This window comes from Cotesia typhae, unplaced genomic scaffold, assembly GCF_013202065.1.
Source record: "Cotesia typhae breed Kobodo isofemale line unplaced genomic scaffold, CoteBio_Ctyphae contig_20, whole genome shotgun sequence".
NCBI lineage: Eukaryota > Metazoa > Arthropoda > Insecta > Hymenoptera > Braconidae > Cotesia > Cotesia typhae.
In genome coordinates, this window is record NW_027423725.1 from 896210 (window position 1) to 920816 (window position 24607).

The 24607-nt window shown below is 26.9% G+C and overlaps 2 protein-coding genes across 2 annotated transcripts in view; one reads left to right on the forward strand and one right to left on the reverse strand.

The window, feature by feature from the left end:
- LOC141538321 (facilitated trehalose transporter Tret1-2 homolog) overlaps positions 1 to 19301 on the reverse strand; it is a 36275-nt gene extending 16974 nt beyond the window's left edge. Inside the window, exons 1-2 of the mRNA XM_074259702.1 lie at positions 19107 to 19301; positions 16444 to 16617 (exon numbers count right to left, since the gene is read on the reverse strand). Of these exons, the coding sequence (XP_074115803.1) occupies positions 16444 to 16467 (24 nt within the window). The 5' untranslated portion in view covers positions 16468 to 16617; positions 19107 to 19301. The remainder of the gene's footprint in view (positions 1 to 16443; positions 16618 to 19106) is intronic.
- Positions 1 to 24607, forward strand: part of LOC141538325 (mediator of RNA polymerase II transcription subunit 20) — a 48865-nt gene that overhangs the window by 21830 nt on the left and 2428 nt on the right. The window lies entirely within an intron of this gene.

A 24607-nucleotide genomic window follows, 5' to 3' on the forward strand; every position in this document is an offset into this window, starting at 1 on the left:
AAGGATTTAAAAAAAATTTAATTTTTATTGAATTTGATTGAAAAAATAATAAGCTTTTTATTAAAATAATAAAAAAACAGATTTCTGAATGTATTACGGAGATATTTTATATTTTTTATGAACTTCCGTTCTTTTAAGTCTTGTACACAGAAAAAAAAAATTTCTTGAACCAAGAAAATTATAAAGAAGACCGAAGTTATTTTAGAGCATAAAAAAATTAAAAAAAAATTTAACTTCGTTCAAAAAAATTTTAACTTTATTCAAGAAATTTTCAGTCTTCCTTAAGATTTTTTTTATTTATATTAATAAAATTTATTTCTGTAGCTAACACACAGAAAAAAAAATTAAATTTAATCAAGACAAAAATTTTTAAACCAAGAAAATAATTTTGAAGAGTTTTATTGTCTTGGATCAAGTCAAAAAATTTTTAAAACAAATAAAATTTATTTAGACCTTGAATAATTTTTTAGTTTAAGAATTTTTTTACTCAAATTAAAAAGATGAAATTCTTCAAAATTATTTACTTGATTCAAGTAAATTTTTTCTGAGCATTAAATATTTTTTATCGCGATTTGATTTGAATTTATTAAATCTTTTGTATAATTTTAATCAAAATGTTTATATTTATTGTTTAGAAATATAAATTAATGACAATGAAATTTTTTTCTCAACATAGCTAATTGTCCACGGTGACTAGGTTGTGTAATTTGATAAGTTAAAATATTTACAGTCGGTCAAAAAGAAACAATAAATAATAAAAATAAAAAAGTTGTCGCAATTAATAAAAGAAAATATGAACAAGCTTGTCTCTGACGTGTCATCATTCTTGGCAACAGTTAAATTGTGCTTGAAGTAAACTACTCGTGTGTACTTAAATATATATTACGTGTTGTCAGACACTAAAGAGTTTTGTTAAGCTTGCGAAACGTCTGTGAAAATATATAAAATTATATTTTCTGATATTGTTTCCTCAATTAAATTTTTTTTTTCGTTTTATCACAAACTTTTTTTTTCTTACAATAATTTTTTGTCTTACTAAGAGGATTAAATATAATTTTACATGGAGAAAATCGCCGACTTTTTGCGAATTTATTAAAATTACAATTAAAATTTTTTTTTGTTCAGTAAAAAAATAATAAAAAAAAAATTAAACAATTTAAAATTGAAGAATTTTCAATTAAAAGAATTAAAAAAAAATTTTTTTAGTTAAAAAAAAAAATAAAATATTTTTAGAATAATTCTCATTTATTTTTAATTTATTTAAAAAAAAAAAAAAAAAAAAAAAAAAAAAAAAACAGATGGTCTTTAAATTTAGTGATTTAGAAAAATTTCTTAGAAAGACAAAAGACTCTTAGGTTCGTAAATTTCATTTTTATTACAGTATCATATGTCTTTAAAAAGAAAACATAAATTGAAAAGGTCCACTGACTTTTTAAAAGTTATTTATGATTAAAAAAAAAAAATTAAAAATTTATTTTTTACTCTAAATAATTTTCAACAAACACGCTCTCCCATAAAATTAAAAACAAAATAAATTAACCGGATATTACAACCGATAAATCGATAATGTAACGATTACACGCGCAATAACGTAAAAACAAATTATTTAATACTTTGAGAAATTGTAAAAAAAGTTGCAACACCTCTCGGCTGTTAATGTATTTATTTTTCCTTAAATAACTTGACCGTAGATTATTTACTTAGTTCCGGGAATGGGTCGGCTAAACGGGAACATCCGGTCCATTCGATTATTTGTAAATCACCCAAGAACAGAAGAAAAAAAGTATTTTTTGCCAAAAAAAAAGGGATTCTTTTTTATTTATGCTTTTTTTAAGGAAAAGTTGGTAGAGTTTTACTTTTAAGTTGAAAATAACCAGACAGACTGGCGTGTCTCCGAAACCGATTTATCATAGCCTTTTTTTACGACCTACGACCGCAATTTTGTGCGTAAAACAATTCGGGCTTAATTCATCCTCTTTGAAATAAATGTTTGAGAAAGAAAGTGGCGAAATACATTTTTTTCTGTGTGTGTCTTTTAAAAGAAAAAATACTTGATAAATATTTTCTTCAAGATTCCATTAATGCTTCTAAATATTTACTTTTCTTAATTCAAGAAACAAACTCGCGAATCAATAGAATGAAGCTCGAGACATTGCACAACATGTTTGAGTAAATTTTTTGCTTTTAACAGCTTATTTGCCGTCTTTAATAAAGAAACTACTTAAGAAAATACTTGATACAAAAAAAATGTTACTTCAAATATTCCCGCGCAATTTAAATTAGTTTAAAAAAATCCCGCCATGGCGGCCATTTCAAAATTTACCGGCCATTTTGATTACAACTAAGCTCGTTAGATATTTTGATGTTTTTTACGGTTATTTACCGAAGAAATAATTTTATTAAATCTAATAAAGATCTTTTCAAATTTTTGATTTTATTTTAAGAAAAAAAACGTTTGAAGACAAAAAATTTTTAAATTCAGACTTTTTTTTCTGTTAAGTAGATCCAAGTACCCTCCTAGTATTAAGGATGTCTATAAAAAAATAATACGGAAAAATAATTTTATTAGGCATCTTAAAATTAATTTTTGAATTAATTAATTACAATTGCCAAGTCAAATACAAGTTCTTTGTGAATTCTCATAAAAGAAAAAAATATTCGTAATACGTTTGGAGAGCTACTTTATTTATTGTTTTGATCAAAGGCTTAATATTTTTCAATCAAATTAAATGAAAATAAAATTTTTTTTTTAATCATTCGAAAATTTAATTATTTTCCATATTTTTCATTTGGCATAGGAATTTTTCCAATGTTAACACAGGAATTTTTCCAATGGTTACATAGGAATTTTTTTTTTATTAACATGATAGAAATATCCATGTGACAAAGGAAAAATTCATTTATGACATGAAAAAAATTTTTTTTTCAATTGAAAAAAAATAGAAATCAAAAAAACACCATTCTGAAATTTTCAGGATATTCGTAGAAAATGTCAAAGTTTCATGTAAAAAAAAGAAAAAAAAATTGAAAATGTTTATCAATGAGAAATTCGGAGTTTTTTTGGAAAATCTAAAAAATAACGATGAAGATAGGTTTGAATAATTTTTTTCTATTTTTTCTCAAAAAGAACATTTAATAAAAAAATTTTTGAAAAAAAAAACGTCCCGATAAGTCAATTTTTGAAAAAGTTATGGCAATTTAAGCCACACCGTCCATAATCTGGTGGATTTTTAATTTTTTCGAAATGTAAAGCAAAATTTGAAAAAAATTTCCTCGAATTTTTTTATCCCAAACTGACTGTATATCACTGATTTACTTTTAAATTATCTGAAATTGCTCGAATGAGAAAATTGTAATGTAAATTTGTAATTATTAAATTAAGTTACATAAATTTTAGTGATAAATGAATTTTTCCTATGTCACATGGATATTTCAATCATGTTAATAAAGAAAAAATTCCCATGTTAACATTAGAAAAATTCCTATGTTAACATTGGAAAAATATCTAAGTCAACATAGGAATTTTTCCTATGCAAAAATAGGAAAAATTTCTATGTTTTTTTCGCCGTGTACTTCAAAAATTACGTCAAATGCCGCTAAGCAAATCAAAATCGAGCATTAAGCAATTGTAGCTATTTAAAAATTTCTAAATTTTGCTGAAAAATAAATCTATTGGAAGATTTTTTTAGTTTTCGATATAAAAAATTTTTTTTGTTATTATTAAATTAAAATTTTCTCATATGTTGTGAAATTTCCCTGGAAATTCGGAGAGAAAAGGAGCGTTGCACTGTGGGAAATGGAGAATGATTTATTGTCCTCTTGCACTGGAAATTAAAATGGTACGCTCTGGTGTTATGTTGGGTAGAGTCTTATGTGCAGCGAACATATAACTGTGAAAACGAATGAAATAGAGAAGAGCCGGATTGGGAATAAGAACAACTTTTGCTGGATATTTATTTAGCTGACGGCTATAAATTATAATCTGTAAGATACAATCTGAAGAGTGGGGAGTGAGTTTTTTTTTTATTTTTATTTTTGTGATTTTATGTTTAGAAATCTAACTATTGCACTGTCTTTAGGACGGAAGGTTTAACATAATTCGCTATTGGTTTTATTATTTATGTGTAATATCTATAAACAAAAGATCAAAAAAAATTTTTGTTTCTTCAATTGATCTTTAAATTTTATCAAAAATAAAATTTGAATTAACTAAATTCTTAAATTTATCATTTAAGTATTTAGGAAATTTTTTTTTTTAATTTTAGAATTTTATAACCCGTTCTACTAGCATCATACCGAAAAAGTATGCAAGATTTTTAGTAAGAAATTAAATGATCTACAAAAAAAAGTCTCTTATGATTTTTTGATAAATTCAATTTTTCGAAAGTTATATGAGGTCAAAGTCAGACATTTATAATTTTTAAGTTTCTTTATTGAATGATGAATTCTTCTATAAAATTATACTTGAAGTAATTTTAAAATTTATGTGTCCTAATATTTCGGCGGTTTTTTCGATGGGTGGTCAAGCAAATTGAATTGCGGAATATTTGAGAGGCTTATAGGGACAATAAGCAATAAGTCAGGAAAAGTCAGACATGATAATAGCTGGGCGTGAAAGATCTCTCCCCTTTCTCACATTCTTATAATAGTGTCAATTATTTAACAGTGGTTCTCTGTAATAGGTATCTCGATCGGCTCGATATTTTTATTTCACAACACATTTCATTTCATTTAAAACTGTGTCATATGAATTATTATTAAAATTTTTTTTCTTGAGAAATAAATAGAATAATTTCTCATGGAAAGAAATTTTCTTTAAAAATTCATGATTTAATTATATTTTTTTCAATAATTATTCACAATTACAATGTAAAAAAAAATATTGAAAAGTCCTATTAATTTTCACTGCAAAAGTTAAAAATAATAAACGTGAAAAATTGATAAGATTAACAATTAATTTCGAAAAAATTACAGTAAAATAAAAAGTTTTTACTGAAATTACTAAAAAATTTAGAAGTGACAATTCACAAGTAAAAAAAGCTCTAATAAATCCACGCCGGATTTTTAGAGTTTAATTTTGGGCTTGAAATTTCGGAAAGGCTGTTGATAATTTAATTTTTTTAGAAACTGGGCTCATAACCTGTCAGTTTATGGATATATTTATACTTGTTGCCGAAAATGTAAAAAAAATGTTAGATTGTAATTAAAATTGACTTTTTTATAATTTAATTAAAAAAATTTTTAAGAAATTAAAACTTTAGTGATTTTCCTTGAATGAAATTTTCTTTATAAATTATAGTAAGATATTCCGCAATTTATGATTTTATTTCAATTTTTCTAATAAACATTCAATTTTATCGAACTAAAATTTTTTCTAAAATATAAAACGTATAAAATTAATAATAATTATGTGTGGAGTTATTTTATTGAAATAAAATCTAATGTTTCAAAAATAAAAACTTGATAGAATTATTTTAATAGAATGAAGATGTAAAAGAAAGGTATCTCAAAAAAATTGAGCAAACAAACCTTGAGGTAAGCTCTAATATTTACTTATAAGTAGATATTTAGTCCCGAAATGAAGATACTAGACTAATAGACTCGTGAGATAAAAAGAAGAGAATAAAAAATGATTAGTTAGCGAGACCTCCCAGAATATATCTGAAGAAGCGGCAAATTACAGGATCCTCGTCAACGTCACGAAGGCACGAAAAGCGTAAGTTAATGAAACCAGGTTCTCAATTCTCAATACCCGCAAGAGCTAAGTCTCTAAAAGGTCTACTGGTTGCACGCACCTCTCAATATATCTCGTCTCTCCTCTTAACCACAAATGTGTGGGCGATCGTAAGAGCACCCGCGTAAATAACTTTCAAAGAAATCTATATTGAACACTTCTCAACTCAACAACTTCCATTACGTTATTTTACCTATTTATTTATACGAACACGCTCTTCAAGAATCTCGAGGTTTATCAAAGATTATTATTATTATATATATGTATATACCGTTTAGACGATCAAGGGCTCGGTCTTATTCAATTACTACTTTCACGTGTCAAGTGCAGGTGACACTTGAGTTTCCATCTTACTTTTCTTGTGTTCTATTCCTTTTAATATATATTGATGGTTAATTTTTGCTTTTTCAAGTGTTAGTTTTTATTTTAATTTCATAATTGGACAAAGAAATTTTTTATTAAAAAATAACTTTACTTCATTAAAAAAATTTTTTTAGTTTAGAAATATTTACATTTAACTAAATCGGTTTAAAGATTACCAAATTTTGTTTGCCTTCAATTCTGACTTCTTGGTTCTAAAATTTTATATCGCCAGTCGCCAACTTCAGAAATTATCTTCGGTCGGTAATTAAATTATACTTGGCGAAAAAAACATAGGGATTTTTCCTATTTTTGCATAGGAAAAATTCCTATGTTGACATAGAAATTTTACCAATGTTAACATGGGAATTTTTTCTTTATTATCGTGATAGAAATATCCATGTGACATAGCAAAAATTCATTTATCACTAAAATTTATGTAACTTAATTTAATAATTACAAATTTACATAACAATTTTCTCATTCGAGCAATTTCAGATAATTTAAAAGTAAAACAGTGATATACAGTCGATTTGTGATAAAAAAAATTCGAGGAAATTTTTTTCAAATTTTGCTTTACATTTCGAAAAAATTAAAAATCCACCAGATTATAGACGGTGTGGCTTAAATTGTCATAACTTTTTCAAAAATTCACTTATCGGGGCGTGTTTTTTTTCAAAATTTTTTTTGTTAAATGTCCTTTTTGAGAAAAAAATTATTCAAACCTATCTTCATCGTTATTTTTTAGATTTTCCAAAAAAACTCCGAATTTCTCAATGATAAACATTTTTAATTTCTTTTTTCTTTCTTTCATATGAAACTTTGACATTTTCTACAAATATCCTGAAAATTTCAGAGTGGTGTTTTTTTGATTTCTATTTTTTTTTCAATTGAAAAAAAAAATTTTTTTCATGTTATAAGTGAATTTTTTAATGTCACTAATTTACCGAATTTTTTTTCAAAGCAGAAAGTTTAAAATAATTTTATTGACTTATCCGAATGAAAACCTTAAAACGCAAAGAGGCTAAAACTAAACTTAGGTCCTAATGAACTCATCAAAGATTTTACGATGAAGACCGTAACGGATTCGGTGTATAATGAAGATGTAATCTTGTATTTTTAGTTTTACATTTTTATAGATGTGTAATATTATATTACATTTATTTTTTGTATTTGCGAGAGGGGAATTTTTTTTTGTTTGAGTAACCTGGAGAGAAAGAGGTGAAATATGACAAGGACCGTCGTCCAGTGGACGTGACTAGGCTGCTATTACATTAGGGGCTCATAAATATTAAGTTAATTTGATAATTGTCAGCCCCGAGGGTCCCGAGGCCTTGGGCTAGGTCTGGAATCGGTCAATTTGTCCAAATGGGCATCACTCGTTCCTTTTTTGGAGGAATTTCTTCTGGCTAAACATGGTAATTAGTATCGCCGGGATTTTTCGAGGAATATATTTATATAATAAAATAATTAAATCGTTTTTTTTAACTTCCCGGTTTGTGAAATTGCAAATTTTTTTTAAATTCAAATCAAGAGAGTGTTTATCAAATTTTGACATTTTAAGGCCCCAGGAATTAATTTTTACTATATTGTTATAGTAATTATAAATTTTAGAAAAATTATAAATTTTCCATAAATTGTAAATTAAAATTGAATTAATAATAATTAATAATTGCAATATTAACTAATATAATGAATATATACGAGCCTTTGTCAGGGGAGCAATGCAGTCGTCATCATTTAAAAGTCGTTTTTAAATATACATATATTTTAATAAATATATATATATATATATATTTATTTTTTTTTTTTTTTACATTAGAATGCTTTATAAATTTTTAAAAACTTGAAAATTCGTCTAAATCGAAAGTACTTTAAATATTATAAAGTAAAAGCCCTAATTATTGACACTACTAGAGACAAAGTTATGATTTGATTTTTTTAAGCAATTAATAATCAATATCGTTGAATTTTGTTTGTGGTAATGTCTCAAGTAATGTTTTTACTAATCAATTTCTTTTTTTAAAATGATAATCACTGATATTTACTAATTAATTTTAAATAATTAAATAGAGTATCCGGATACACCAATTATTGACAGGTTAAAAAACTGATTGATTTAATTATTGACATGCCTTAGCCCCAATTATTGACACCTATACTGCGCATGCGTCGAATCATCTGCTTATTCTTATTTATCGAAAGTTATTATTAAAGTTTATTAATAATAATTTCCATAAATGATTAATTACTTTTAAAAATATAAAAATTAATTTATTTAATCAGAAGAGTTCAAACTCTTACAATTAATTTTTTAGGTTTAAGTAAAAAAAAAAAAAGGCGTGATAGCACTGTCGACTGGCTGTCAATATGAGATTCAACTTAAAAATTATCAACTAGTTATTGACACCCATTATTTAAATATTATAAAGCATACAATTAATTTCGATTATTCAATTTTATAAATTTTTCATATATTGTTAATTAAAAAAAAAAAAAAATCATATAATTAGATGAAGAAATTAATTTAAACTCGGCATTTAAAAAAAATGCTTTTCTAACCAAAGTTGTTAAGAAAATAGACGCTCGTAAGCTGGTTTGATGAACTGGTGCTAACTTTATTTTTTTTTAATAATTAATATTTAATATTTTGAACTGACAGTAATTTTTTTCAATTTTTTAATTAATTTGAATTTAATAAAAATTTATATGATAGTTATTCTTGTTACAGATGATTTAATATATTTAAAAATAATTTAGAGTGTCAATATTTAGACCTTTGTTAATAATTGGGGCTTTTATCTTAATTGGAAAATTTTTTATTTCGTTCATTAATTTTCTGAAATTTTTTATTAGTCGAAGTAATAAAATTTGGTAAAAAACACTTGATGGTCAATTAAGCCAAATCCTCATATAAGTGTATAAGCTATTAGCGTAAACAAAATCCAAGAGCTCGGTAATCTCCCACAAAATTCACCTAATTCACCTGATGCCGAGAATTCAGCCCTCCTCTTTCCCTTCAACGGGCCTTTATCTCTATCTGTATTTCCATCTTCGTCTTGATTTATCTCCACCTCAACTCCACCCCCGGACTACGGAGTTAAACTTTATTCGACTTTTATTTGAGCCTTCGCCACTAAAAAGTAAGAGCGAACAATCTACCTTCTACCACCCATCTACCTTCAGTAAATCTGATATATTTATTCTTTTACAGTTTTAAAACTGGGGAACTTTTGTTGGAAAAAGTTTTTTTGAATTTAAACCTCTCACAGACCATTTATTTTTTACCTTTTTCGAGCAATTACACTATCGATTAGCCGAAATTTACATTTATAATTTACACTTTACAATTTAAATTTTTAATTTAATTTTATTGTTATTTTAATTGTGAAAATTGTTATTTCCGGTTGCTTTTGCAAGTTAAATACTAGTAAATATTTTTGTTTTCTTATAAATTATGCTATAAACTCAAAAAGATGTCTTCAAGAATGTTCTCAGAAAAATTTAGAAATTTCCATCATTGCCATTAAAAGTTACATTAAAAAGTATCTATTTTTTTCTCCAAAAAAATTCATTTTTCAGTCATTTTTACTCATTAAATACTAATAAAAATTTTTTTTCTTCATAATTTATGATTGGCACCATAAAGGAGATGCTTTAGAAGATTTTCAGCAAAATCTAGAAAATTTTATCATTGCCATCAAAAGTTACATACAATATTATCTAGTTTTTTGTCAAAAACACCAATTTTTCAGTAGTTTTAACCGATTAAACACTACTAAAAATTTTTCTTTCCTTATAATTAATGATGAAAGATCTAAAAGACATGTTCTAGAAGATTGTCAGCAAAATTTAGAAAATTTTATCATTGACATCAAAAGTAACATCAATTCTTTATAAAACAATAAACTATATTAAAGTTATTTTTGCATGTTAATTAAACACTAGCAGAATATTTTCCCTTTCCCATATTCCAGACTCTAGACTAGACTAGACTAGACAGCACATTCTAGACTATCAATGTCATAATCAAATCACTAATCTCTCAATAAAAAAAAAAAAAAAAAAAAAAAAAAAAATTAATAGCAATAACACAACATAATTAAAATAAAACAGTTTATCTAGGTTATAGAACTGCACAGACTTGTAACTGTTTCGGTGGATTAAACTCTAAAACCCCGCTTTGAAGATTTGTTCATGTGTGTACGGCTTTGATCTGCCGGCGCTTTAACTTTACTCGCTATTAATGTGGCTGATGCTTTTCAAATACTCTCACACTAATTGGAAAATGTTTAAGCTAAGTTGTACACGCATTTCCTGCAATAAGCACCCTGTACCTATACGTACACCCACGTACACGTTACTCACATCGACACGACCACCACAACAGACGATGCATTTACATTAAAACCGCCAATATGTTTCTCCTAACAAATCACTTAAAATTGTCGTCGCAAAAAATTTATTTTTATTTTAAAATTTTTATCTTGTTACAGATACCTACATTTATTTTTATTTTTATTTAATTAGCCTTTTATCGTTGCCGAGTTGAGCTTTCTCGGTTTTATATAATGTGATAAAGTACCAGACTTACTACTCTACTTTTTAATAAAAATACTCGCCTACTCTATTTATTTCAATTCGTAATATTTATTATTTTATATAAAAAAATAGAAAATTCTTTAAGTGATCTCGAGGAATAATTAGGTTTCATTAGAGAAAATTATTAATAATGTATTCATGTGTTTATATATTTATCTTTATGTCCGAATAAATTACTGATAATGTATTGTGTAGAGACACGGCAGTGCCTTGCGCCCAGCGGGCGTGAAAACATACAAGTGTAATGTATCGGTACTAATATCTCCATTTTGAATTTAATAACCTGAAATAATAGTACAATTTTCGAGTATATAGTTTTATTGAAGATAACAATTAATAATTATTTTATTAAAGATAATATTATTAATTCGGCAATGGCTACTGTCAATAATAAAACTTATATGGTACACGATAAAAAATTTTTAACATTTTTTTGCGTTGATTTAACAGAATAAGTGTTAAATTAACACAAAATTTATATGTTACACAATAAAAAATTTTGCGTCAAAAAATTTTTTTCAAAAAATTTTTATGTTAAATATTCAACGTTTTTTTGCGTTGATTTAACAAAATAAGTGTTAAATTAACACAAAAAAGTGTTAAATATTTAACACTAAGTTTTTTGACGTAATAATGCAAAATTTTTTACTGTGTATTTAATAAATTCAGAAAATTCATATAATTGTTTAATTAATGACATTTTTAATGATATAAGCTCATCCTGATGTTACACTTATTGAGACCTTTCATTTGAATACACATATGAATTTTTTTATATATTATATATATATGATATTTGTTATATATTTAATATATAAAATATGTAAAAAAAAAAAATTGTCTGAAAATTGTCGTTTGTTTAAAATCTTAAACCTGACACAAACCTAGACTATTTTAAGACGCCAAAAAAAAATTCCGAGAGCAGATTTTTGAAATTTGGTTCTCGAATTTTTTAAAAAAGTTTTTAAGAAAGTTTTTAAAAAATGATTATTTTTAAAATAAAAGCTATTCAAAATTCTAAATTTTATAAAAAATTTTTTTCAATTTAATTCTTTACAAAAAAAAAATTTTTTTTCCATCTAATTATAAATTAAAATAAAAACCATTCAATTAACAAAAGTTAATAAAAATTGACAGGAGGAAAAAATCACCCACAGCTTGTAATATTCCATTAACATCGAACGACCGCGGACAATTGAGTGTGATGTTCAGTGATTGAGTGAAAAATTTCCGTGACATTGAAATTTAACGATTTTTCCTCGAATCGGAGTAAAATAAAAATACTGTCAGTACATATTTACATTTTTAAACCAAACAAATAGACAGAATAGGTGTTACATGCAATATATACTGCTACTAAGAAGACGCGTCGTAAACCAGATAGACGTTGGTTCTATCTTCGCAGACAAACACAACTCCCATTATTCTCAAGACTGGAATAAATACAAAGGACTGGGATGTAACGCCTACGCGAATAATAAAAATAAAATTTACAAGCCGACATTTGAAGTGGGAGAGCGTCGAGTGAAAAAATTAAAAAAATTAGAGAAGAATTTCCGCGGGTGCGACATTCCACCGCGAAAAAAAAGCGCACCAACTCGCGTGCGTGTGAGCTAAAGGTGGATGATAAAATATGATATAGTGTAGAATGTATGATGCGAGTATTCATTCGGTTCGGATGCGAAAATGAGTGAGGGTGGGGGTGGGGGTTGCAGATGTACAATGAGAGGGTGGGAGGTCGGTAACGGGTTTGTGAAGCTGGAGGGTGCCAGTGCTGGTAGTTGCCAAAACCCGCGACCCAGATACCGATCGACCCACCGGCATATACACTTACACACACTGTCGCTGCTCGAGAGCGGCACACCAGCCCTTATTGTAACCCTTCCAAGATGTATTACTGCATAATGATAATAATAATAATAATAATAATAATAATAATAATATTAATAATGGTTTAAATTGCTGGTATTTTTAAGTAAAATCCCTCCCTAGGTAAATTTATTTTAATTATACTCTTATATTTTTAAAATGTACCTCGATAAAATGTACGATTCGAGTCTATTTGATCTAAAAGTCCTGTTTTTAAATGCGGTATTTTTTTAAGTTATATTACACTGATATAAAAGTGTTTTTCCTTCTAAATTTTTTTAATCCAGAAAGAAAATTGTTTTCTTGTGAGAAAAATATCAAAAATTAATTCCGAAAGCAATATCTATTTTTACACTTCCAAAATTTGCTTCCACGCGGACAGAACAAGATGACACTGGATATCATCCCAGATTATACTCATTGTAATCTGGATTATACTCATTGTAATCTGGATTATACTCATTGTAATCTGGATTATACTCATTGTAATCTTGATTATACTCATTATAATCTCGATAATACCAGCTACTATCTGAAATTTTTTTTTTACTCAGTACACAGTAAAAAATTTTTCGTCATTGTGTAGAGTGTTAAAATATTACACTCTAGTGTGTAGAATTTAATATTCTAGTGTGTTAAATTCTACAAACAAATTTTAATACTAAACACAATGACGAAAAATTTTTTACTGTGTACTGAGTAAAAAAAAATTTCAGATAGTCGCTGGTATTATCGAGATTATAATGGGTATAATTAAGATTACAATGAGTATAATTCAGATTACAATGAGTATAATCCAGATATCACGCAGTATAATCAGATATTTTCTGCGAATTTACTGAAATTTTCAGAGTAGTGTTTTTTTTTTTTTTTAGAAATAAAAAAAAATTTTTTTTTAATGTTTGTTTTTCGTTATAGCACTCTGAAAATTTTTCCGTAAATTTAGAAAACTTCAAAATCGGGTCATTTCCGAAATTTCGAGTCATTCATTTCTTTTGTAAGGTCAATTTAACTATTTACAAAGTATTTAAGGTTGTTGAGCTTCTTCGGAGATTAATTCATATACAACATATTATCAATGAAACATTATTATTAATTTTATAGGTTTTTTTTTATAAGATCATAAATTGCGGAATATCTTACTATAATTTATAAAGAAAATTTCTTTCAAGAAAAATCACTAAAGTTTTAATTTCTTAAAAATTTTTTTAATTAAATTATAAAAAAGTCAATTTTAATTACAATCTAACATTTTTTTTACATTTTCGGCAACAAGTATAAATATATCCATAAACTGACAGGTTATGGGCTCAGTTTATAAAAAAATTAAATTATCAACAGCCTTTCCGAAATTTCAAGCCCAAAATTAAACTCTAAAAATCCGGCGTGGATTTATTAGAGCTTTTTTTTACGTGTGAATTGTCACTTCTAAATTTCTTATTTTATTTTACTGTAACTATTTAAAAAATAATTATTATTCTTATTTTTTCACATTTATTATTTTTAACTGTAGCAGTAAAAATTACTTTTCAATATTTTTTTCCATTGTAAAAAATAAAAAAGCATAAAATTTTCTGATTTTGAATCCTTTAAATCTTTTAAAATTAATGTGAGCATTCACTGGTGTTTCTCAACAAGAGTACGATTTATTATATAAATAAATAGTATATCAAAAAAAAAAAATATCAATCTAAATAAATGTGTCTAAAGCATTGAATTTATCTCGACACTTAAATTTTTATTATGCAATCTGAGAGCCGGATAAATACACCAACAAGCAGCTTCTGTTGTTTAAGGTGTCATTTAAATTTATTCATTAATAAATAAATAAATAAATAGTTAGATAACTGCATTAAATATATAAAGTATATAAACAGAGATGTTTATAACCGACGATTAGATATAGTTAATACTAAATATTAAAATGTGTGTGGTCTAAATAGGAATAACAGACGGCATGAATGAACAAGAGTAAGAGCTCACGTTTATTACACTTTTGTTTCAACAAAAATAAAACACATGATTGAGAGAAAAGATTTTCACACGAATCATGTTCCTGAGATAATGTGCACGTGGGTAATTAATTATGTAGGCGTTAGTTCTCGGCAGGGAGGTACATGAGAGAGCCGAGGTTGAGGAGTGAGGGTGTCTTATTAGTTGCAGTACACGGCAATCTTGAACTTTCCAGTTAAAGAACGTATACACTGTTACAACATTATATTCAATGAGACACTGAAAGTAACATGACCCACTGTCACATTTATAATTGTAATGCGTATAAACGGATTGTCCTACTAACTTGTAGGGTTAAGTTTACCGTCACAGTTATTTTTCCTTAATTATGCTCGATTCTTCTCTTTTTTAATTGTCGTAGACAATTAATTAGTATTACAAATTACTTTATAAATTATTTTTATACTAGAACTTATTAGAAAATAAGAATTTTCGAAACTGTATTAATGATAGTTGAAAACATGGAAAAAAGTAAACTGTAATAAATAATAGTCGATTTGTAATAAGTAATGATCAACTGCTAAAAATTACCATTTCAAACAGTAAAATCGTGATTTTAATGATTCTTACTCGGCGAAAAAAACATAGAGATTTTTCCAATGGTAACGTGGGAATTTTTTCTTTATTAAATTAATAGAAATATTTATGTGACATAGGAAAATTCATTTATGACATGAAAAAAATTTTTTTTTTCAATTGAAAAAAAATAGAAATCGAAAAAACACCATTCTAAAATTTTCAGGGTATTTGTAGAAAATGTCAAAGTTTCATGTAAAAAAAAGAAAAAAGAAATTAAAAATGTTTATCATTGAGAAATTCGGAGTTTTTTTTGGAAAATCTAAAAAATAACGATGAAGTTAGGTTTGAATAATTTTTTTCGATTTTTTCTCAAAAAGAATATTTAATAAAAAAATTATTGAAAAAAATAAAACGTCCCGATAAGTCAATTTTTGAAAAAGTTATGGCAATTTAAGCCACACCGTCCATAATCTGGTGGATTTTTAATTTTTTCGAAATGTAAAGCAAAATTTGAAAAAAATTTCCTCGAATTTTTTTTATCACAAATCGACTGTATATCACTGTTTTACTTTTAAATTATCTGAAATTGCTCGAATGAGAAAATTGTTATGTAAATTTGTAATTATTAAATTAAGTTACATAAATTTTAGTGATAAATGAATTTTTCCTATGTCACATGGATATTTCTATCATGTTAATAAAGAAAAAATTCCCATGTTAACATTTAAAAAATTCCTATGTTGACATTGGAAAAATTTCTATGTTAATATTGGAAAAATAGGAAAAATTCCTATGTTTTTTTCGCCGTGTATGTAATATTTATCATTTGCCCGTGTAAAAAAAAAAAATTAGAAGAAAAAAAAAACTTTTTAAATTTGATATTTTGCGGCAGATCCGCAAAAGCAGGAAAACAAATTTATTTAGAGCGTTAATAATGAAAAAAGGTGGTGCAGTGAATTTAGTAAAACTGGAATAACAAAAAAGAGTAAATTCAGGACTCTGGCAGTAGGTAAAGGATGTAGTCTATTCTGGCGGTCGATATCTAAACACTTGGAGCTCCAGCCTGAATTGCAACAAGACAGAGCCAGAGAAGAGCAAGAGCAAGTGTACACACAGAAACTGGATGTAGGAGACGAGGAAGTTTCTGTGTGGTGGAAGTCTACAGCAGACTCCAATGTATGTATCGGGGTTAGAAGGAACTATCAGTCGCTTATCTATCATGTCCTGGCCTCGGTTGTTTTCGAACAATAACCACGCGTCCACTGTAAACTGAATCGTGTCGAAGTAATTTGCCCGGTTATTTTATCTCTTTTGATAACAGCCCAAGATTTTTTATTTATACTTACGTAGTATTTGTGATGAAGTGACATCCTTTGATCAGTTGCTGCTAAATCCTCGCACTTTTCACAGATTCATTCCAGAAATTAAACGACTTTTATTTTATTCAAGGTCAGTCTTGGTGCTCGTTATTGTCGGCTTAATCGATTTTTATTATCAACATTTTGGTGAGAATCCACTGGCTGAAAAATTTACGAGGTTTTATTTTTTATTTTTCTGACCGAGAGCGTAAGTGTGTACAAAGAGATTGTAAGTGATGCATTTGATATGCAGATAAGAACTGCATTGTCCTTTTGATACCAAGGCCTTGCATCAAGAGATAACATGCTCTAACACAAAGTCTCTTAAGGGCAACCGATTTTTTAAAGAAATATATTCAACCATCGAGAACTTGATCTACATTGATGGGAGCTAAGGAACCAAATTGAGGACACTTGTTGGGAGATAAAGGAAAATTTTACGGATTAGTCTTTTAGCGAACAAAATTTTGAACGTTGTCAGTCGACTTTTCAAGCTTTGGTGGTTTTTTATCCAGCGAGAATTTTTGAAGCTTTTTAATTGTCCAAATTATCTTCAGAATTGGGCTCGATTCAATTTGGAAACATTGGATGATTTTGGAAGCATCTCGAGGACAAATTCTCGATCTCTAATCAAAGTTGGCTAAATAGAGTTTTGACGATTGGCTAAATTGGAGAAATTTTGATCAGAATTGATCGAATAAGTTTTTGAAATGCAGTACGAAAAAAGAAAATTTGGAGTTTTAGAGTTTTTAGTGGAAATTTTAGTATCTAGATGTCAAAAAAAAAAAAAAAAAGGAAAAATTTTCCAAATTTGTAAGATGTATGTGTATTTTAAAAATATTTTGTAATTTTAATTTTTTTTTTTTTTAAGAAAAATTGGTTCTAAGCAATTTTTTTGAAAAATATCGTTAACAAGTAAATTTTGAGAAAAAAAAAAAAAAAAATTATTTCAGTGCTCCAAAAATTTTTTCTGGTTCAACAAAACCCATTTTTCCTTAAACTATTTAAATTTCCACTAAAAACTCTTCTTTTCTCTAGTGAAGTTATCAAAGTTCCCTCCGCGATAATGACAATATTATTTTCATTATCATCCATAATTCTTAATTATAATATGTATATCAGGAATGTGGACTAGATAGGATCATAATAACAAATTACATTATTATTTCTGCGACGTTTCGGTCATTTATTAGACCTTCATCAGGCGTCTGAAAATTACACAAATTAATAACTAACAAAATAACATAACAATTGATATTTTTTCAGTTACCGAAAATTCCTACTGAGTAAAGGTCCTCCCCTTCACCCCTTATTCTTTATTTCCCTAATTCCCAAATTTGTCTCTAATGACAAATTTAGCTATTATATATGGCAATTTTATAAGTGTCGTGTGTACTTTATTTCTGAGTTAATAGTAAGAATAATTAATAAATCTATCAATTTTGTTAATTTTGTGATGATTTATATGACTAAGGCAACTGTGCAATGTAAGATAGTGATTGTTAGAATTCGTATTATGATAAATATTAGAATTGTATCAATTGTTATGTTATTTTGTTAGTTATTAATTTGTGTAATTTTCAGATGCCTGATGAAGGTCTAATAAATGACCGAAACGTCGCAGAAATAATAATGTAATTTGTTATTATGATCCTATCTAGTCCACATTCCTGATATACATATTATAATTAAGATAATGACAATTTTTATTTAGATCGCGATAATAGTTTTTAATTGAAGAAAAGTTGATAAAAAATTTTTAATCACTAAATTCCCGAGTGTCTCGGTCTGCAATAACCGGAGATATTAAATAAATGAAAAAAAGCCTCCGGCTATTGTCTTTTGCGGACACAAAAAACAACCGCAAATGCGCTATTGATGAGCGAATAGCGTGGCCTTTGACAATTTATGTTTTATTACCGCGTTACGCATTAGTATTATTATCAATATTATGTAATGTGATGCAGTACAAGAAAATAACAATATAAACAATGACAAAAATGAGAATCAACATAAACAAACACAACAACGCCAACAACAGAAAAAAAAAACATAAATCTAACAAAAACAAAAACCAGATCAACCACAAAGAAACACAATTACAACAATATCAACAATAATAAGAAGAAAATCAACAAAAATGACAACAACAAGAAAAAAACCAACAACAAGAACAAAAACAACAATAAGAAAAATACCAACAAAAGCAAAAACAAAAACAACAACATGAACAAAAAAAAAACAAGAACAAAAACAAAAAACAACAATAAAATTACTACAATAAGATCAAAGCTAACAAAAACAAGAACAACGAGAACAAAAAAAAACAATAATAACAAAATCAACATCAATAAGAACAAAACCAACAAAAATACCAACAAGAACTACAACAACAACAACAACAACATAAACAAGAATCAGAACAAGAACAAAAACAAGAAGTAGTAGAACAACAACAACAACATCAACAACAACAACAAAATTAGAACAATAAAATCAAAACTAAAAAGAACAAAAACAACACCAACATAAACAAAAACAATAACAACAACAATACGATAAAAACTAAGAAGAACAACACCAACAAAAACAAGAACAAAATTGACCCCCCCCCCTTGAAGAAATTATTAGAAAAAAAGTATCAAAATTACTGGAGGTAAAATCCGAAGGGATTTTTTCCGTTTCTTCCTTCTCATTTAGCGGAAAATGTATAATTAGTGAAACACTTGGCACATTTTGGGGAACTGGATGAGTTTAAATAGAACGAGTGATTCCTTGGTCATTTCTAAGGGGCAAAATACGAGCAATTATTTTGGGAAGATAATTATTTGAATTTTTAAAGATACTGGTGGTAGAAGATGTTACTTTAAATGGGAACGAAAAAAAAAGGTGAACGCGACAATTCGCGGGACGGCGGGTCCCGATCGGCTAGACCCCACGTTTAATCGCGGGCAACTGAATCTACCCCCGTTTTATTCGGTGACTCTGAGTCAGGGGTGCCGAGTTATCGGGGTGGTGGTAGAGGTGGTTCGTGCTCTCTGCCTCTGGATGCTCCGTACCCGCTGGTTGCTAGTGCGCGACACTCTGCGCAAAACTACCCTCGTTTTAGCCCAATATATATACAGTCACCTCTCGATTTATATCTCACTTTATATATATGTAGATGTATTTAATTATGACTGGAGGAAAAAAATTACGAAACTATGCACCGAGTTGTCAATATAAATAGTAATTACTTTTATATTTCATAATTTTTTAAATTAAATCTCCAAATTTTTACACTTTTTTTTTTCTGATATTTATTTTTGATTTGCAAAATTTAAATTTCAATATTAAGCCCTCTAATTTTAACAGGGGCTTTATTAAGAGATGCTTTGACAAAATTTTAAAGTTATTTGAAAAAAAAAATTCTCAGATAAAAAAATATTTATAAATAAAAACAATTTTGCTGAAAGAAAAAGAAAATCTTGAAATTTTGAATTTTTCAAATTTATTCTTAAATAACTTTTGAAAGAGTGAATTTATCAAAAAATCATAAGAGACCTTTTTTGTAGATCGTTCAATTTTCTACAAAAAATGTCTTGGTAATTTTTTGCTACGATGCTTGTCAAACAAGATATAAAATTCCAGAGTTTAAAAAAATTTTTTTTCTTAATTAAGGAATTTTTGAAATTTAATTATTTATTATTATCCGAATTTTTTTTAACAAATACAAAATTTGTTATTTGTTATCAAATGAAAAATTGATTTTGAAAATTGACTATTAAAATTAATCATGTGCCGAAAAAAAAATATTCAGTTCATATAAATTGAAAAAAAAATAAAAAAAAAAAATAATACAAACAACCTCGAGTAGAAAGGCAAAAAATTTGCCATATGATGAATAAGACACAAATTGACGGACAATGAAATGTAGTTTAGACCCCATCTATGTTTTGTATCTATTGAATAGAGGGTTGCGCCCTATGCTACATGCAAACATACCTACATACATATATGGAGGATGTTACGGCTCCTGGAGACGGGAAATTGAATAGTTGATTTCGAGATTGAAAATTAAAAGTTCAATAGTGAACTAAGGATTTATTTTAATTGAATTTATAATTAGATTGTTAATAAAAGAGATATATTTTCAATTTTGCAATGGTTTTATATTAAACGGCGATAAAAAAATAATTTTGTACTGTATACTACAAGAATAAATTTGAAAAAATAATTTTAATAAGTTAATTACAAGAAATTTTACTTACAATTCAATTTTGAAGCTTGTTTAAATTTTCCCGCGGATAATATTTTTTGTATTTATACGAATTGAACACCATCTTTCGTTTCGATAAGTGAATTATAAAAAAGGACCAATTAAAGACTGTATTAATTTGGTCAGTCGAAGAACACAATTGAGTATAGTATCAGCTGTTTTAAAACTTTATTTACAAATAAATTTTTCTATATGGCTGCCCAAAAGATAGAAAATTTCTCCAACTGCTAGCTAAAAAATAAAAAATTAATTATAATTAAACAAAACAATATTAAGTTGCAATTTTTAATCCGTAACTTCTCTAAAAGCAGACGAAGGGTTTAAAAAATAAATTGAGTTGAAAAATTTATTTTTTCAAAAGTTATCGTGTTTGTCTCTCCGTAAAAATTTGAAAAATCTACAATATAAGCCATTAAAACCACTTTTTTATGTAAAAATGGCAATTAATCGATTTAAAAAAAATTTTAATAAGTTCAGCGATGATATTTCAATTGAACCATATATATTTTGTATTATTTTTTAAGTAAAATATGACTCTAGTACGATTTAATGTGACAAAATATTCGAATCTTAATATTTAGGTGTTAAATTTAAAAAATTACAATTTCAATTTATTCTCGAGCTTATTATCACTTAAAATTCCGAGTTCAATCATGTACTCATCATTACAAAGCAATTACCGTTAAACTGGGCGAAGGAGTAACGAGCTCGTGGACGTAACTCTCGAAATAAAATATTTTTTTATTAATCGTCGGATTAATCTCTCATTTTCCGGGTCAAGGATAGGCGAAGTAATAATTATTAAAAAAAAATATTTAGATACAATAACCCGCGGGTATTTTTATTCTTTCGTTGACAGCGACACCGCGGTATAATATAAAAAATGTGTTGATCGTGTAGTCTAACATATTTTTCAATTCCTCTTGAATTCTCGACGTCTGCAAATTCACAGAATTCGTCTCTATTTTATTTATAGTTTATTTCAACGATCCACTGAAAGATTGCTCACTTTTGAAACATTATTATCATTTATCATTGGTTTTTAAAAAATAAATATTTTTTATTTAAAAATTAAATTTGGCGCCAAATTTATTTTTTATATTCTAAAATAAATTGGGACTAAAAATGAGAATAAGAGAGAAAGAGAGAGAGAGAGAGAGAGAGAGAGAGAGAGAGAGAGAAGGATAAAATGCTCGATAAAAGTAGGAAATTAATTGGATCGAAAGATACGGAGCCGGAGGGCAAAAGCGGGGATTTAAGTAAAGAGTAAATTGATAAAGTAAAAATCTAGAGGGGATAGAGTCTGTAGGCCAGCGAATAGGCGCCTGTGCACTTGGCTCTCAATTCAACAGAGGCTCGGTACTGCAATTATTGACGAACCGGTATAACCTCTTCCTGGATATGATGCACGTGCATTGACATTATTATTTCCAATAATCGATACTTGGTTAAACTATTTAAATGTAAGAATCCACTTGACGCCGGTAATAAATCCAAACTTTTTGTTTCTGCTTCATGAGCCTCGGTAATATTAATAATAATCATAATGATGGTTGTAGTACGAATCTAAATAAAAGCATTGTTGGAAAAGTGCTTTGTCGTATCGGGAAATACTTATTGAAATTAAAATAAATATTTTTAATCCACTTTTCTTATAGTTTAAAAAAAAAAAATAAATAAAATTTTGCTTTATTAAATAATGACTTTTGTTAAATTGCACTGTACTTTCTTAAATATTGACATTTTTAAAATTGTAAGCTCATCATGATGTTACACTCATCAAGAGCTTTCATTTGAGTACCCACATGCATTTTCATATATTTTTCATATATATGTATATATAATATATATAAATATATGAAAAATTGATGTGGGTACTCAAATGAAAGGTCTCGATGAGTGTAACATCAGGATGAGCTTATATCTTTAAAAATGTCAATAGTTCACAAGATACAAGGTCATAATCAATAATTAAATATTTGTCAAAAAAATTGAATATCAATTATTTTTGTTGGAAAAAGCATGTTAATAATTGAAATAATATTCTGGTTGAAAATTAGTTTTGTAAATTATCCAATGTACTTAATATTAGTATGGTTTCGGTAATTGATTCAATTATGAGTACTGAAGATAATATTGTATCAGAATACAGAACAACTAACAACAATACTTCAATTATTAACATGTCAGTGAGTAGATTAGCTAATGTCCAAACTCTTATAGATTTTAAATAAAAGTTATTTATCAGAATAGCAAGCATAATACTATACTGGCCAGTATTTAGAACATAGGCGGTCAATATTTAGTAGTTTAATAGTTTAAAAAATTTAGATTAATGTTCATATAATTCTGCATCGATTGGCGCAATTTGAAAATTTTTGATCATCTAGTTTCAGAGATATTTAATTTCAAAGTTTGAGTTTTGAACGCTCTTATACATTACGGTATACGGGATATCCAAAAGTTTACCTACAAACATTTTTATATCTCAGAAACTTTTCTTAGGATCTTTTTAAAAAACTAGAGTAACGTTAACTAACAACTAAACAATTTTTTAAAAATAATTTCATTGATAATTACCACACAGTTTCACAGATATTTATTAATAAGTAATGAAAAATTTACCTAGACCAGAGTAGCCGAGGAAGGGATACGTTAATAAAGCTATGGCAACAACGCAAGTTTTGTGAGCCAAGAAAAAAGTATGAGACGCGTTAGCGCTGAAAAATTTGAAAAGTTTAATCTACGTCAGGTGTAATATTATAGTTATTAATTTTATTTATTTAAAAAAAAAAATAACAATGATTATTTTATGAAAATAAGTATTTTTCTATAATTATTAAAAATTCAAAAAAGTTAACAATTTTAATATAATTATATATATTAATCTTTGATAAGTTATAAAAATAATAGTCAGATGAAATAATAAAAAATAGTAAAATTTAAAATCAGTTAATACATCAACACAAAAAATTTAATTACTGATTTTTCTGAAAAAACAAAACAATACTGTCAATTATTTTTTTTTTCAGACATTGTAATTATATTTCCGAATAAATGTATGTAAATAAATAAATAAACGCATGTATCAAAACAGAGATTAGTCTACAGCTGGTCTAAAACACTAGAGTGTAACCACTATAAAATATCTTAACGCTCATGCAGTGTTGCCAGACTTTTCAAACTATACAAAAAATAGTGTTCTATGAAACTCCTATAAAACTTTTGAGCTCGGAGAGCTCAAAATAACTCATAAATTTTATTTTCGAGCTCGAAGAGCTCAAAAACTTTATCAGTGGAATTTTTAATCCCTAGGTTAAAATTAAAATTATTTTACATTATCTTCATCTATACCATCATATATATTAATTATCTTTGAATCAAGTGGTAAAAAATCAACATAACCCCTTTTGCTAATTCATAAATGTCAATCTTAATTTTAAAATTTCTCCTAAAAAGACAGTTGACAAATAAATTCAATAAAAATAGGCAATTAATTCATAGATGTAATCGCAAGTAGCCGTATCATTACAATAATAATACAGATGGACGGATTTCGGTTATGAATATTCAATGCAATTCACACGGCGTACATTTTGACCTCCATCCCGTTTCTTCTCTATCCCCGTCTCATTATTCATGCCGATGCTCTCTGATTCGATTTAATCACCAGCTTCATCGTAATCGGAAAATATATTATTATACAAAAAAAAAAAAAAAAAAAAAAAAAACCGGTTAATTAACGGATCCATTTATTCAATGAATAAATGATATATTTTAATTACCAGATAAATTACTCCCCTGTACACACACATATGTATATTTTATTTTATTGTGCTCAATACACCTATTTGCACGAGTGCTGAATATAAAATAGTCTGTTAGCTCAATAAT